Source organism: Hyaena hyaena, unplaced genomic scaffold, assembly GCF_003009895.1.
Source record: "Hyaena hyaena isolate Hyena2069 unplaced genomic scaffold, ASM300989v1 scaffold_602, whole genome shotgun sequence".
In the NCBI taxonomy this organism is placed as follows: Eukaryota; Metazoa; Chordata; class Mammalia; order Carnivora; family Hyaenidae; genus Hyaena; species Hyaena hyaena.
Genome location: NW_024081229.1, coordinates 1202533 through 1218178, shown reverse-complemented (window position 1 = coordinate 1218178; position 15646 = coordinate 1202533). Strand labels below are relative to the sequence as shown.

At 47.8% G+C, this 15646-nt stretch overlaps 1 protein-coding gene across 1 annotated transcript; it reads left to right on the top strand.

Annotated features, from left to right (window-relative positions):
* Window positions 1–3821: 3821 nt before the first annotated feature.
* On the top strand, window positions 3822–14493 carry GJB6 (gap junction protein beta 6). Its single transcript, XM_039256934.1, has 4 exons — window positions 3822–3902; window positions 4603–4683; window positions 7238–7406; window positions 12964–14493. Exon 4 carries the CDS (start codon window positions 12979–12981, stop codon window positions 13762–13764), a length of 786 nt encoding a protein of 261 aa, XP_039112865.1. The 5' UTR covers window positions 3822–3902; window positions 4603–4683; window positions 7238–7406; window positions 12964–12978; the 3' UTR covers window positions 13765–14493.
* The last annotated feature ends 1153 nt before the right edge of the window (window positions 14494–15646 follow it).

The following is a 15646-nucleotide window of genomic DNA, read 5'->3' as shown; positions in this document are numbered from 1 at the left end:
TCCTAGAAATAAAAAAAAAAAAAAAAAAAGGAATGAAGCACTAACACGAGCTACCACATGGATGAACTTTGAAAGCATCTTGCTAAATGAAAGACGCCAGACACAAAAGGCTATATATTGTATGAGCCCTTTTATATGAAATATCCAGAACAGGTAAATCCACAGAAACAGCAGATTAGTAGTTAATCAAGGTTTGGAAGCAGAGCGTGATGGTTTAGTGTGTACTAGGTTTCCTTGTGGGTGATGAAAATGCTACAGAACTAAACAGTGGTGAGGGTTGCAAAACGCTGTGAATAAACTAAACATCGCTGTGCATTGTACAATTTAAAATGGTTAAAAGTGGAGCATCCGGTAGGTTCTTTATAGATTTTGGAAACTAACCCTTTATCTGGTGTGTCAAATCCCTTCTCCCATTCCATAGGTTGCCTGTGAGTTTTGCTGATTGTTTCCTTCACTGTGCAGAAGTCGTTTTTATCTTGATGAGGTCCTGAGAGTCCATCTGTGCTTTTGATTCCCTTGCCTCTGGAGACGTGTCAAGTAAGAAGTTGCTGCGGCCGAGGTCAAAGAGGTCGTTGCCTGTTCTCTCCTGTAGGATTTTGATGGTTTTCAGGATGAGCACTGGGCGTCATATGTATGAGATGAGTCACTGGGTTCAACTCCTGAAGCCAAGACCACACTGTATGTTCACTAACGTGAATTAAAATTAAAAAAAAAAAAAAAAAAAAAGCGGGCGCCGGGGGAGCTCAGTCGGTTAAACGTCTGACTTCAGCTCAGGTCACGATCTCACCGTTCCTGGGTCCCACGCCCCACACAGGGCTATGCCGTCAGCACAGAGCTCATTTTGGACCCTCTGCCGCCGCCCCCCCCCCCGCCTCTTCCCCACTCACTCTCTCTCTCTCTTTCAAAAATAAATGTTTAAAAATAAATAAGTAAAATAAAATGGTTAAAAGTTTATGTTACATGTATTTTACTATAATTAAAAATCACAAGCGCACCCCTTAATGCCATCACCTGTTCCACCCGTCCCCCCACCCGCCTGCCCCCTGGTGACCATCAGTTTGTTCTCTCCAGTTAAAAGTCTTTTTCTTGGTTTGGCGTATGAAATTGTTGACTCACTATATTGTACACCTGAAACTAATATAACACTGTATGTTAACTATACCAGAAATTAAAATAAAATAAAACAGAACACAGGAAAAAATAAAAAAAACACTGGTATCTTTTAAAAAATCAAAAAGCAGAGGCACCCGGGTGGCTCCGTCGGCTAAGCGGCCGACTCTGGCTCAGGTCATGATCTCACAGTTTGTGGGTTCGAGCCCCATGTCGGGCTCTGTGCTGACACCTCAGAGCCTGGAGCCTGTTTCGGATTCTGTGTCTCCCTCTCTCCCTCTCTGATCCTCCCCTGCTCACTCTCTGTCTCTCTCTCTCTCTCAAAAATAAATAAACATTTTTTTAAAAAATCAAAAAGCAAAGAACATCCACACCTAGCATGTTTCCAAGTATGTCTCTCAGACTACCTATATGAGGAATGCTCAGGATAATTGATAAAAATGAAAGTTCCTAGGCTCACCCAAGACTCACAAACTTAGATTCCCAGAAGCCTGTATAGTATTGTATTACTCTCTCAACAGCATCTCACATGACCTTTGCACACAGATTTGAAAACTCAAACCAAAAAACTCTTGATACAGGAACTGTTTCCTCTGTGTCCCCAGCCTAATAAAGCCTAGGCTTTTTTGTGGACCGAATAGACAAATGTTAGGTTTTTAAAGGGAGAACACAGTTCTCTGCCTTCCAGGCGTCTGGGACAATGTCAGGTACGAGGAAGACGCCCTGCACTGTGCTTACACTGTGGGTCGGCACCAGTGACCAGCAGGGAGGGGCGTGGGGGGCCCTCACTGGTGGGGAGTGAGGGCTGGAGTCTCCTTTGTTCTCTCTGGAAAGGCAGGAGAGGTCCGCTGGAGAATTTCTAGATTTTCAAAAGAGTATTTCACCATTACCCCTTCAAACCTCCTGGTATTGCAAAGGAAACTCCACACTTCACGGATTTTCTGTGGACTAAATTTTTGGCCTCTGGAATTCATCATTAAGACACAGAGGGAAGATTTAATCAATCACGTTACTGATTACAACCAGGGCTACAAAAGTCTTGCTTTCAGAATTGTGTGATGCTGCTAGGTGGACAGTGAGTTGTATGTAATCAGCTCCCCACGTGTGCCACGCAGGCCAGCACTCCAGATGCCTTGGGTTCTCATTAGCATAAAATCCTTAACTTTCCGTTTTCAAATGAACGTCTCCACAAGTCCGTACGTATATATGGTCCATAGTAAACTTCTGCTGCAACAGGACCGTGTATGATAAGAAATGAAAATTGGATGGGAATAAGCATTAAGAGGCAAATGACAAAGTCAAACCCCATGGATACAGGAAAAGAGTACTTTCACGCAGTGTTGAGATCGTTCCCTTTCTGGACACCTGAGCAAATGCAACACATTCTTTGGGGCTACGTTAGTTCCAAAGTTCTTTCCTGGAAAGGTCCTGGAATGATTTCCATTGGTCCAGAGTATAAGTGCTCAAACACGGTGCTGTGTGGACGCAGCTTTAAAGAGCAGGCATGTGGGCAGTGATGCTTTAGGAGTAAAAAGCCATTTCCAGGATCATCTGCTGCTGCGCTTGGGCTTCGCCCATCAGGACACAGATCCTCATGGAGCAGCATCTACTACCAGCCAAGCACTTACCTGGGTGGTGGGAATGCAGAAACAAAGCTTAAACGGTCTCTGATCCCCAAAGAGGTTTACAATCTGCTTTTATAATTGAGTTATGTTGCTATGCAAACAGATGGGTCTGGCTGGTGCATTTGTTTGGGGACAATGACGCAAGCGCTAGACAGAAGGGCAGGAGAGGACCAGCCGCCTTGAAGGCTAAGGGAACGTTCGAGACACAGGATACATTAAGGACAGCAAGTCCGTCTAATGAAAATAAAGCCTAAAACAGGTTTTTGGGTGTCTGCAACCTTACTTTCAAGGCCATTTCAGGGCCCACCCCAAAGTATTTAAAACTTATCTGAGTCTGGGCAATTTCCTGAGAATCTCGTACTCCTCAAAATATTTCGGGGGAGGGGGTAGATTTTTATTCTCTTGGTTCGTTGTTTGGGACCTTAACGAGACACAGGAAGCACCACTAGCTGTTGCACGGCAGGTGCGACCCAACAGCTCGCGCGGGTGAGGGGGTATTTAATTACCCACCGCGTGGGGTGAGCGAGTCCCGCGTCTCCCGTAGAGCAGGCTTGACCCCGCGAACACGGGTCGTTCACAGCCTCCAACGAGCCGGTCGCAGCGGCCCTGTGCCCCCCCGCGCCCCCCTCCCCCCGAGCCCTGGCGGGGAGGGAGCCCAGCAGCCTTACTGGTGGGGGGGGGGGGTGCCGGGCCGCCGGCGCAGGGCACGCGGAGGCGGCCGGACGGTGTCGGGAGCCCGAGGGGGGCGCGCCCAGGCCGCCAGCCGACCCCGACGAGCCCCCCTCCCCCAACCTCCCCGGGCCCAGCGCGGGCTCCGCAGGGGACGGGGCCCCCACCCCTCCGGGACCCGCGCCCCGCGCCCGCCCCCCGCGGGAGGGCCCGCCTGGCACCCCGCGCCCCGGGGCGGCGCGCGTCGGCCGTCTGCGCGCTCGCCTCCCGCGGCCCGGGGCGCGTCAGGGCAGAGGCGGGTGGGGCGCGGTTAAAAGGCGCCGCAGGTGCGAGCGGTGCCTGCACGCGAGGCCGGCGGGAGCGCGCACCGCACACTCCGACCGCGGCCCCGAGCCCGCGCCCCGGCCCGCCCGCCGCGCGGCTGCAGCGGAGGGCGCCGCCCTGCGCCGAGACCCCAGCGCCCCGGCCCCGCGCCCCGGCCGCTGTCCAGCCGAGCAGGTAGGCGGGCGCGCGGCCGCAGGAACGGGGACCCCCGAATGCTGGCTGGGGGGCGGCAGGAACGGGGCCCCCGAATGCTGGCTGGGGGGCCGGGGGGCCGCAGGAACGGGGCCCCCGAATGCTGGCTGGGGGGCTGGGGGGCGGCAGGAACGNGGGCCGCAGGAACGGGGCCCCCGAATGCTGGCTGGGGGGCTGGGGGGCGGCAGGAACGAGGCCCCCGAATGCTGGCTGGGGGGCTGGGGGGCGGCAGGAACGGGGCCCCCGAATGCTGGCTGGGGGGCTGGGGGGCCGCAGGAACGGGGCCCCGAATGCTGGCTGGGGGGCGCGGTGGGGGGCGCGCGACGCCGTCTCTGCCCTTTGCGAGCAGGCGTTGCCTCCGAGAGCCCCGCGCAGGTGAGGTCTGCAGCCCGCCGCCTCTAGCGCCCTTGTCACCCCTGCTGGCGCCCCCGCTCCAGGTGGGCCCTGTGGCCCAGGGCATGTCGCCCTCGCGGCGCCGGGCGGCGGCAGGGTGGGTGTCCGCGCGTTGGGGTCGCCCAGGGGCGCCCGCGCCCTCCCGACCACCGGCCGGATTCCGCCCCGCGCCGCCTGGCGTCCTCCTCGCACCCGGAGGGACGGGGATGGACGGGTTTGACTTTTACCCTGGATGGTCCCCCTTCGACTCGCACAACAGGTTTTATAAATACACACATCCTGTGTGCAGGTGGCCAAGGTGTGGACCCGGGCCCCTTTCCCCCACTTCCTTTGCGGCCTTTTGGATTTTCTTCGCGTTTGTGGAGCACTGGTAAGTCCTGCTCGGATCTGGGGGGAGGAAAGCCGGTTCGACCGGGCTGGTGGAAAGGTCCCGGGTAGAACTGAGCCGTCTGGCTGCGAGGTGTGCGCCCGGAGACCTCGGGAGACGCAGATGACAGTGGCGCAATTACTGGACAGATACTGGACAGCAGTAATTAAGTGTCGTTGGTGACACATCTCGGTTAAAAGGTGGAGGCACCAGAAGGTACTTCCTGTCTATGGGGGGGAGCGCCCGGGTGCTCCCTGGCACCCTGTGCCTTGACTGGGCTGGCCTCCCTTTCTGGAGAGCAGGACTGAGCCTGAGGTGAGTGTGGCCGAAAGCAGGGACCCCGGGGGGTGGGCACCCTGGCCAGCATGGCCTTCAGCATCGCCCAGGTGCGGCCTCGCTGGCAGCGCAGGGCCTGGCCGAATGCTACCCTGCATCACTGTTCTTTCCCTTCGGTAGACGTTGTGGCACAGACGTATTTTCTTGCCCCAGTTCTAGTCGAATCTAACCAGTGTTCTGGAAGAAAATGTCCTGCCCCAATGCAGTTTCCTTAGAATTGCGGGATGCCGCTCAAAACTGTTCCTGTGGAGAGCTTTGTCTGTTGTTTGGATCAGGCCGAGGCTTTGGGGGTGTTGTCTGAATCCTGCCAAGGAGGGGAGAAGAGAGAACATCCCCACTCTCTAGCCTGTGACGTAACTGGGGTGGGGGCGAGGGGTGCAGGGCTCCCCATCGCCATCCCCACTGTGACCCAAACTGGGAAGAGGGTGAATCAGTCCAGCTGCTCCACTCCTTGTTTTTTATTTGAAAACAAATTCTGGGACAGGTAACAGCGAGTTCATTTTCTTTTTCTTACTTTTCTGAACCACAACAGCTTTGAGAAAGAAAAGACCCACAGAAGGTCTGACTGAGCAATTCAACAGGGTGAAAAGAAAATTCTTGCAAACCCTCACTGCATAACTTCGATTCAATCTGAATATTCCAGAACCATGAGTAGTCTGTGGACATTCATTAAATGTTAAATAGAATAAAATTGTGGGAAAATAATTCCCAACCCAAGTTTCTTGGCCATGAAGACATACTCCTTCCAATGGCTACATTATGATATATTAAGATTTCTGTTTTACTTTCTTGAACCCCGAGAATGGAATGGACCCACAGAGCACATTTTCCCTTTTTATTTTCATGGACATTCAATTCAAGTTAGACTTAAATCTTTGGAAAGGACACAGGTTTACTTGAATGAACAGAGACTGCTTAATGGAAAAATTTTTAACTCTTTGAATTCTTGTTTTAAAATATTTATTTATTTGAGAGAGAGAGAGCGCACAAGCAGGGGAAGGGCAGACAGAGAGGAAAACACAGAATCCAAAGCAGGCTCCAGGCTCTGAGATGTCAGCAGAGAGCCAGACACAGGCCTCAAACTCCAGAAAGGTGAGATCATGACCTAGGCCAAAGTTGGACGCTTAACCAACTGAGCCACCCAGGTACCCTATCTCACTGAATTCTTTTTTTTTTTTTTTAATGTTTTATTTATTTCTAGGAGAGAGACAGAGAGAGAGACAGCGTGAGCAGGGGAGGGTCAGAGAGAGAGGGAGTCACANTTTAAATCATCAATGCATGCCAATGATGTGAATAAAACAATATGCCATGAAAGATTTAAATATGTTTTTAAAATCATGTAAAAGTTGTGTAGTATTAGGTAAAAGGGCAACTGTAAATTTAAATGGTGTATTTTTTTTTTTTATGTTTTATTTATTTCTAGGAGAGAGAGAGACAGCGTGAGCAGGGGAGGGTCAGAGAGAGAGGGAGTCACAGACTGAAACAGGCTCCAGGCTCTGAGCTGGCAGTCAGCACAGAGCCCGACGCGGGGCTCGAACCCACGAACCGCGAGATCATGACCCAAGCGAAAGTCGGACGCTTAACCGACTAAGCCACCCAGGCGCCCCATTAAATGGATTAAGAGATACATGTAATTCTATGAATTGTCCATGTTTCTGTTTAGACTCCATGGATAGAAAAGTTCTTTCATTTTTATGGAGTTAATTTTGAAGAAGTACATAAATCCTAAATCCATTTTAACACAACCTGTTAACTCTGAAAGGGCAGGTGATTTAATTTTAAGTCAGTAAATTTAAAGGAAAAACTAAGGTTGTCCCTAGGATGACCTGGATATCTGTTGAGAGACGACAGATATAGATTCTTCTTGATTAAAGAGTTTGAGATTTTTTTTTTAGACTGCTGATTTGAGGGATAAAGGAGCATATCCAGGTTTTCAAATTCCCTTACCCCTTATTTTAATTGCTTGGGGAATGGGCTGGCGGTTTGGGATTGGAGGTTACAATTATGATTTTTGATAGGGTAAGAATCTACCCTAAATCTTTTATTTTTTTTAGTTTTATTTTATTGGTATATAAAGTATGAAGCCTCAAGAACTAGCAATTTCTAGACTTCCCTCATAACAGTTCGGGGGATAAAGAAAAACACCCGTGTAAGTCATGCAGTAGACATTTGGGGAGCACGTAAGTGAATGTGGCCACATCTACTGTATTTCCCTCAACAGGTGACATCCCCACTGACATCCAGAAGCTGCGTAAAGATTTATATTCATGTCATTACTGTGCAACATTGCCTTCTAAGCAGTCAGATGGTGTAGAAGAAAGCCGGAAGTCCTTGAAGAGGGACCTTTGCCCTAATTCTTCTCCCGGCCAAGAAGCGGTGACTCCTTGGAAGTAAGGCCCAGATGTGCTTGTTTTGCTCTGACATTGTTTCTCATCAACATAAATCTCTTCAATTACCTAAAGCTCCTGTGAAAATAGTGAGGAATGTGCTCTGCTCTCAGGTCTATCAAATATTCAATGAATAACTTTGAAAGGGTCATCCATATGGGAATAGAACTTTCTAGAAAGATGATTTCCACCTCTTGGTGTCTGCTAAGGGGATAACACTATAATTTTAAAGTTTTAGTTTTGGCTCTGTCATCAGTGAAACTAAGATGGCATTTTTGAGCCAACTCCTCAGGACTAAATTTTTAAGTTTTAAAACAATCAGAAAATTATATTACTGAAGCAGAATGCTAATAGACTTAAATTATTTGAATTGTAAAAGGGAAGAACAATTTAATTTCATAATACTTTTTGTATCATCAGAGTAAGATCAATTGTTTACTTATTCTTTGAGCTAAGTATTCCAGCCTGGAGCTTTCCTACCCAGAGTGCAGTGTAGTCACCACGATTAGGTAGACCAGAAAACCAAAGACAGTTTACCTTTGTAACTTGAAGTGTAACCACATTCTTGTATGGAGACCAGACTACGGAAGGTAGGCATATGTATTATTTCCTTAAAAAAGAGGCCGAGGAGCTGGTTTGAAATAAACCTCTCTGGTTTGCAAAGAAAGAGTTAATATTTTCCTTTTTATTGAAAAGTCTCCTCCCATTGGCTGCAGGCTGCCTAAAGCAGAAAGGAAAGAGGTATTTTGTTTACTAACACTAATTGCAAAGGGTTTCAATAGATGCAGTTGTTTTGAAAGTAATTTTCAAAGAGTGCTCGGCCCTCAAATCATCTGCAACCACAGTGCTGGTGGAAAGCTACCCCAAGAGTTACATTTTTATAGGGGAGACGCAAGTGCATCGGGTCTGGTGGGCCGTCTCTTCCTCCCAAGCCAGAAGCAGCTCTAACCCACCGAAAGGCCAGGTCAGGAGGAGCAAGTGGAGCCAAATGTCCTCCTTTCAAACTTGCAGAATTTTCTGCCCTCTGTCAGCTCCTTCCTCTCCTGAGCTCCTTGAGTGGGAAAAGTGTCCTGGGAGGCAGCAAAGCATCAGGAAGTCTGGAACAGTCCCTTTCCCTGACTGGCTCCTAATAGTTGTGAGGCAAGTTGTCCTTATGCTCTCAACGCTCAGAGAGTGATATGCAGGGCCCCTGCCCCTGCCCCCGCCCCGGCTTCCTTGGTGAGACCCTCAGTAAATTGTGTGGACGAGACAAAAGAAAGTTCTCGCTGTAGGAAACATGGCGCCACATTCACTCAATGGCTTTCCTGCTGCGCACTTAGGGCAAGGGAGCGATGGAGAGTATGGGTGGAGAGTATGGGTGGAGAGTATGGAGGGAGAGTATGAAGGGAGAGGATGGAGGGAGAGGATGGAGGGAGAGGATGGGTGGAGAGCATGGAGGGAGAGCATGGTGGGAGGGTATGGGTGGAGGGTATGGGTGGAGGGTATGGAAAGCACTGCTTCCTGTCAAGTCATTTCTACTGTGATAAATGATAGAGCTTTTGCTGCGCTGGCAGGAAGATACTACAGATCAGGTGGTTTGCTTTTAGCCTGATTGTCTTGAGTGACCAGTAGGCAGGACACACCTGTATTTGGGTTGAAGCATTTTTCTTAGTGACCTGGGCATCTCTTTTTCTCCCTTTAAAGACACAGTCAATTGCTGATTTTTAGTGGAAGTCAAAAGTATCGTCAAATAGATCATTCTCTGTTCAGCTTTGCTACTTTGCTAGAACTTCAGAGTGTGTAATTTGGGCACCCAGAAAAGCTAAAAGAAATAAAACTACCGTTGTCATAATTGTCCCTGGTTTTTGTTTTGTTTTGCTTTGTGTTTTGTTTTTTTAAGAAGGAGAAGCCCTGAGGTGCAGATGTCGAGGGTCCTGCTTCTAGAAAGCTGGGACCATAGTCTCGTGGGGCAATTCTGGCCTCTTGACCCCTCCCATGACTTCAGCCTTTCCAGATTCATTCGGACTGAGTTGTCCTTTTGTACCTGATCCGTTTGCTTGCTGGCGATAGGTGACCGTAGGTGCGTCATTGTTCCAGAAGGCTGCTGAGAAAGAACTTAGAGGGAAGACACAGTCTTCTTACCTTCGGAGGAGTTTAAGTTCTCTGCACTTTGGAGGGTTTGGGAAAATGTGAGCTTTTTCATAAATCAAAAACTTGTTGATTGTGCACCGAGTCAAACCAAATTGCGGTGGAAGATGTTCATGGGTTAATTAGAGAACGTCTTCATGTCATTAGCCAACAGGACTGACCCCCATAGGTGAACAGCTGCCGTAAAATGTGTTTAAACATCAGGACGTACGAGTTTCTACCTCCTGAAATGCTTCCAAGAAAGAAGAGCAACAATTAGAGGAAAATTTATTATAATGATTTTCAGTAGGGACTAAAAATTAATTTTATAATCCTATTACCCAAGATGAGTTTTTAAGATCAAAGATACATTTACTGGGGACATTGAAAATCTCTTTCTCAGAAAGTAGACACCAGCTCCACACCTCTCCTGTATTACGCTTTTAGAAATAATGTTTAGGGGCACCCAGGTGGCTCAGTTGGTTAAGGGCCAACTTCAGTTCAGGTCATAATTTCACAGGTTGTGAGTCCAAGCCCTGCTTCGGGCTCTGTGCTGACAGCTCAGAGCCTGGAGCTGCTTCAGATCCTGTGTCTCCCTCTCTCTGTCTCTCTCTCTGCCCCTCCCCCACTCATGCTCACTTGCTCTCTCCCTCTCAAAAATAAACAAACATTAAAAAAATGATTTTTAAAATAATTTCTCTTTGATAAAGTAGGGGGATTAAAATAAGAGCTTCTGCCTTTTCTCTGTTATCAGTTCAAATTACATCTGCTCGACCTCTTTCTTTTCTTTTGTCTCAAGTATCTTATTTTTCATGTCTTTTATCTTATCTTGCCTCATTTGGTGATTAAACTTTTGACACTGCTGTACAAGCCTGGGCCCCTGCATTGTGCGTGGGTTGCCTTCCACAGTCCTGTCCCCTGAAGATCTGAGCTCCTCAGTGCTGACTCCCTCAGGATTGTCTGACACGCTTATGAGCCCTTGTTTCCCCCAACACCCCCTTTCATGTCTTCAGCTCTGGAATTCCACCTCCCTTTTCATTTCCATTGAAAACATGAATATGCTTCCCTAAGGTCTAGGCTACGTTAAAACCACAATTTGAATTTTCCTAGTTGTGCTAAAGTTTTCTATTTGTTACTAAAACAATGTGAGTTTTAGTTTGGATTTAAGAATTCAAATGTTCTTATCGCGTTCTGTGTTAGGACTTTTCGTATTCCAATGGCATTTGAGCAACTAGAAACATTTTGAAGTCCTCTAGCGCTTTCTGGCCAGCGGAGTCGGGGAGGCCAGTGTGCGCTAAGTTCTCCAAAACGATTTCTCCAGCTCGTCGCTCCCACTCCGCCCTGTGGGCTTTGGTGCCTGCCTGCGGGGCCTGGGGGTCCCGAGGAATCTGAGGGTGCTGGTTTGTTAAGTGCTGGTTTTTAACTCCTTATGGATTATTCAAGGAAAGAATAAGCATCTGTGAGATTCTGTGACCGCTCTAATTATCCTGTCTTCCGGTGAGTTCCTTAATCAAGTGCAAGTATAGGTGCTGAAGTGCAGCCACATTGTCACCTCCCTATTTTGTCTCCTTAAGATGTTATGTGCTCCCAGCTTACCTAGCTGTGATCTGACACCTTAAATTTCATAGGATAGGAATGCATCTGTGTCTCGAGGCTCTTCCCAGCGCCTCTAGCCACGGCCCCCCACACCGCCCATCTGCTCTGCAGCTCTGTTCAGAATCTACTCAGTGCTGGGAACTGGACTATGTCTTGGGATGCAAAGGTGAAATAGCTAACATCTATATACAGCAGACACTCATTTAATGCTTATGGAAGGCCCGGTGATTGCTATTTACTTGGCTTTGACAATGTGGTGCAAGGGCTTTTCCTATAATTGGAGTCTGCATGCTTTGGCAAGAGAAGGCAGGGGAGAAACTCATGGTGTAGAAACGTCTAGCTATGCCCTGCTTGCCCTCCACACCCCTCCCCCTCCACAGTATGTGACCCCTACTTCCACTGCCCGGCTCAGACGGAGGAGGAATAAACACACACACACACACACACACACACACACACACACATACACACACACACGTATAAGGTGCGTGGTGGCATTATCTCCTTCTGCCTTGTGTCTTTCTGAGAGAAAGGTAGTGTCTAAAAGCCAAACCAAGGGCAAAGCCAAATTTCTCAGAGAGCCAACTAAAATGGAAGTCTGCCTTTGATAGCACAGAACTGGCTGACTTCATCGGCGTCAGCAAAGGGCCTTGCTTCTGGGGCACGCGTTAGTGCCTCAGCCGGAGACTCAGTGCCGAGCACTCCTGGGGGAGTGGAGGCTGCCTCCCTTTACCTAGTAGCTTCGAAGAGCAGCACCTTTGACGCAGAGGAGGCAGAGATGTGGGCAAGAGCAGAGGCCCCGGGAGGCCAGGGGTCAGCCTGAGGCCCGCAGAAGGATACAGAAAAGTCCCCCTAAGACCAATGACATAAGGACTTTGGCGTCTCCCTCAGCCCCTGAAATGTTTGACAAGTTGTGTGAGTCTGTTTTTCGGAAGACTGGGGGGTCTTCACTTTCAAAAGATTCCCCGAGTTATTTTTTTTTTTTTAAGGCAAATACTGATTACGTCTCAGTCTTCTGCAGCAGTGTAGGGTAAGAGCGGATATCCGTTTGCACTGTAGCAAAAGTTCCCGTGGAAGTCAAGAATGTTTTCTTTCAGGGTGCTAAGTTAGGGAGGGGGCCCTACATGGCATCAGATGCTGGTTGCCTTCGCCCATGGCTCCTGGTACTCGAGCTGCTGAGGGGGGAACGTGGGCACCAGTCCTGGTTACCATGGAAACAAGTGAGCACTCTGTAAAAGCTTATGATGTCCTTTTGGAAGAGGACCTTTCAGTGGTACATGCCGTTAGGTCTCCTAAAAACACATGATTCCAGAAAATGATGTTATTCAAGCTAGAAATGAACAGAAACATACTGTATAAAGTAAACTAACAAGTCTTGGAGGTCTCTTCCCCCTTCCTAGTCTGCTGGGTACCCCACGGTATGTCACTCCAATGATTAATTTTTTCTCTTAGATAAGCCACTTAATAAGATCCACTGTTGAACTCCTGTGATCCCTTGGGCAGAATGAAATGGATACAATGCTTAAATGCATGGTGGATGAGAGAAAACGTGGAAGTGTATTTGTTTACCTAGGTTCTTGGGTTCATGTCAAACAAAAACCTAATATATCATTGGAATTCAGTTGAATCAAGAATGATCTGAAACCCCTAACAGTTATTTCTGGTTCAAAAATGTTAGGATGTTTTAGAGTGGGTGTTCCTTGCCAGAAAACCTACTAGCAGCCTAGAGGGTTGACCTTATAAAACACCACAGCATCCTTTTAGAGAAATTTGCTTCAGTCTGTAATAGAACTATACTATTTTGTAAAAATGGAAGGAACTTTCCATGAGTTAACCTTTGCTGACTTTTTCTGTTTAGGAATAAACCAACACAATGGACTGGGGTACCCTGCACACTTTCATCGGGGGTGTGAACAAACACTCCACCAGCATCGGGAAGGTGTGGATCACCGTCATCTTCATTTTTCGTGTCATGATCCTTGTGGTCGCCGCTCAAGAAGTGTGGGGTGACGAACAGGAAGATTTTGTCTGCAACACTCTGCAACCAGGCTGCAAAAATGTGTGCTATGACCACTTTTTCCCCGTGTCCCACATCCGGCTGTGGGCCCTGCAACTCATCTTTGTCTCCACGCCTGCCCTGCTGGTAGCCATGCACGTGGCCTACTATAGACACGAGACGGCCCGCAAATTTAGGCAAGGAGAGAAGCGAAATGAATTCAAAGACCTCGAAGACATTAAAAAGCAGAAGGTTCGGATCGAGGGGTCCCTGTGGTGGACATACACCAGCAGCATCTTCTTCCGAATCATCTTTGAAGCATCCTTTATGTATGTCTTTTACTTCCTCTACAATGGGTACCACCTGCCCTGGGTGTTGAAATGTGGGATTGACCCTTGCCCCAACCTTGTCGACTGCTTTATCTCTAGACCGACCGAGAAAACCGTGTTTACCATTTTTATGATTTCTGCATCTGTGATTTGCATGCTGCTTAATGTGGCCGAGCTGTGTTACCTGCTGCTGAAAGTGTGTTTTAGGAGATCAAAAAGAACACATACGCAGAGAAATCACCCCAACCATGCCCTCAAAGAGAGCAAGCAAAATGAAATGAACGAGCTGATTTCCGATAGTGGTCAAAATGCGATCACAGGCTTTCCAAACTAAACATTTCAAAGCACAGTGTAGCTGACTCATAACAAGGGTGGTGTCTTCTCCTGAAGGCAAAGCCCACCTAAAAATCCCCTCGATAGGCTGAAGACTTTGTCTTTAATAATGGCTTTCACAATACATAGATACTTGAGTTAACTTTTTGTAGAATAATTGGTGCATTAATACGCAACATAATCAAGCATGTGGTCCATCTCTGAAAACTGAGGCAGGATTACATCTGTTCCTTGAAGTAACCTTGACACATTGAAATGGACCTTCCGACATACTAGATATTTCCTGAAAATTATGTAACTATTGTTGGTAAAGAACATTTATCTAGAGATTGATACTTTGATTAGAAAAAAGGTATTTTTATAGGACTGAATGTGTTAGTTCTGACTTTGAATTTATATAAAGTATTTTTATAATGACTGGTCTTTCTTACCTGGAAAAACAAATGATGTTAGTTTTAAAATTATGCCATAAGTATCTACATTTTGAACTTACAAAGAGTCTGTCTTTCTGTAAATTGTGTTTTGCATGGTCTGTTGACAAGTTTATGAACTGTCATGATACTCTTAAGGTGGAAAATGTTCGTTGTACAATATATTTTTATTGCTTTCTGAACGTAGACAGAACTGTATGGGAGTAGGAAGCTTCTTAAAACTGACTTGCAGTCATTGTGAACAGCCGGAACGAGACTGGTCACCTCAATAAAGATCAGCCCCATTGCTTACGCCTTCACACGCATTACGGGTTTCTGTTCAGTCCGGGCTTCCACGCAGTCACCTCGTGGTATGATGAGTTGGCTGGGTTGCTTGTGCTGGGCGGCTGTTGGTCGCGGGCGTGGGGGTGCCCCCGAGTTCAACCCTGGCTCTTGCATCCTCCCATCAAATGAGCAGAAGCGGAGTTCAGCAGCCCGCCGAGCCCTTGGCTGGGAGGGGATCTGGCTGCTTTAGGACACAGAAAATGCCCTCGGGGTCGTTCAGCCTTAATAAAGAGGAGGCTGAGGAAGTCAGCAGTGGCTTTCAGACAAAGCTCACCTCGAAGGACTCGTTCATTACCTGAGTCCTGTGCGCGGTGACTGAGATAAGCATCCAGAGCTTCACACCCACAAGTGAGGAAACCTTCCTCCTCAGGGATTTCCAGATTGAACACAGATGCCTTTAGAGTGGGTGTTAGGGAGGCAGTCACAGACTGGTCACTCTAGAGTAAGAACACACACACACATGCAACCCCTGTGTACAGGGGCAAGATCAGCGTGGTATGTTCTGCATGAGGAAACCAAAGAATAATGAGTGTTCACCAGGGAGATGATTCTAAAACCTCCCTCCAGAAAAACAAAATATTCTCATTTTCTTCAGAGTCCAAAGCAAATTCCAGACATATCATTTCATCCACAAATATCTTCGTAGTAATCTATAAAAATGAAGACTAACCTTTTAAAAACAGAAGTGCAATTCTACCATCAAATTAAAAAATCTGGTTAGCACTCATAACCCCCAATGTCCTGTAATGTTCTTTCTTTTTAAATAGCTGTTCAACTGAGTATCAGATGAAGGACAAGGGGAAATACCAGGGGTAGATAAAGCTACCTTAGTAACAACCCAATCTGTATCAAGGAGGAACTTCCTTCCTACCATGAACTTTGAACATGGTCCTTCTCATGATAGGACCCCCTGGTCAGTCCCTCCTTTCATATTTTCCCTCTTTCTCTTCTCCAGTTGTTTTCTGCTCTTCAGCGCCCTTAACACGCCTTTCCTCTGGGGCAGTCTCTCCACACCAGCCCATGGAGGAGTAGGGGGCCATGTTCTCTTGCCCCATTCACTTCTCAGCACCTTCATCTGGGCCCACACTCACCACTGAACCCAAGCCACTGTCAACGCCAGTGACTTGC

Excerpts from the sequence above, each read along its gene's own strand:
- GJB6 (XM_039256934.1), top strand. The coding sequence starts at position 12,979 with ATGGACTGGGGTACCCTGCACACTTTCATCGGGGGTGTGAACAAACAC.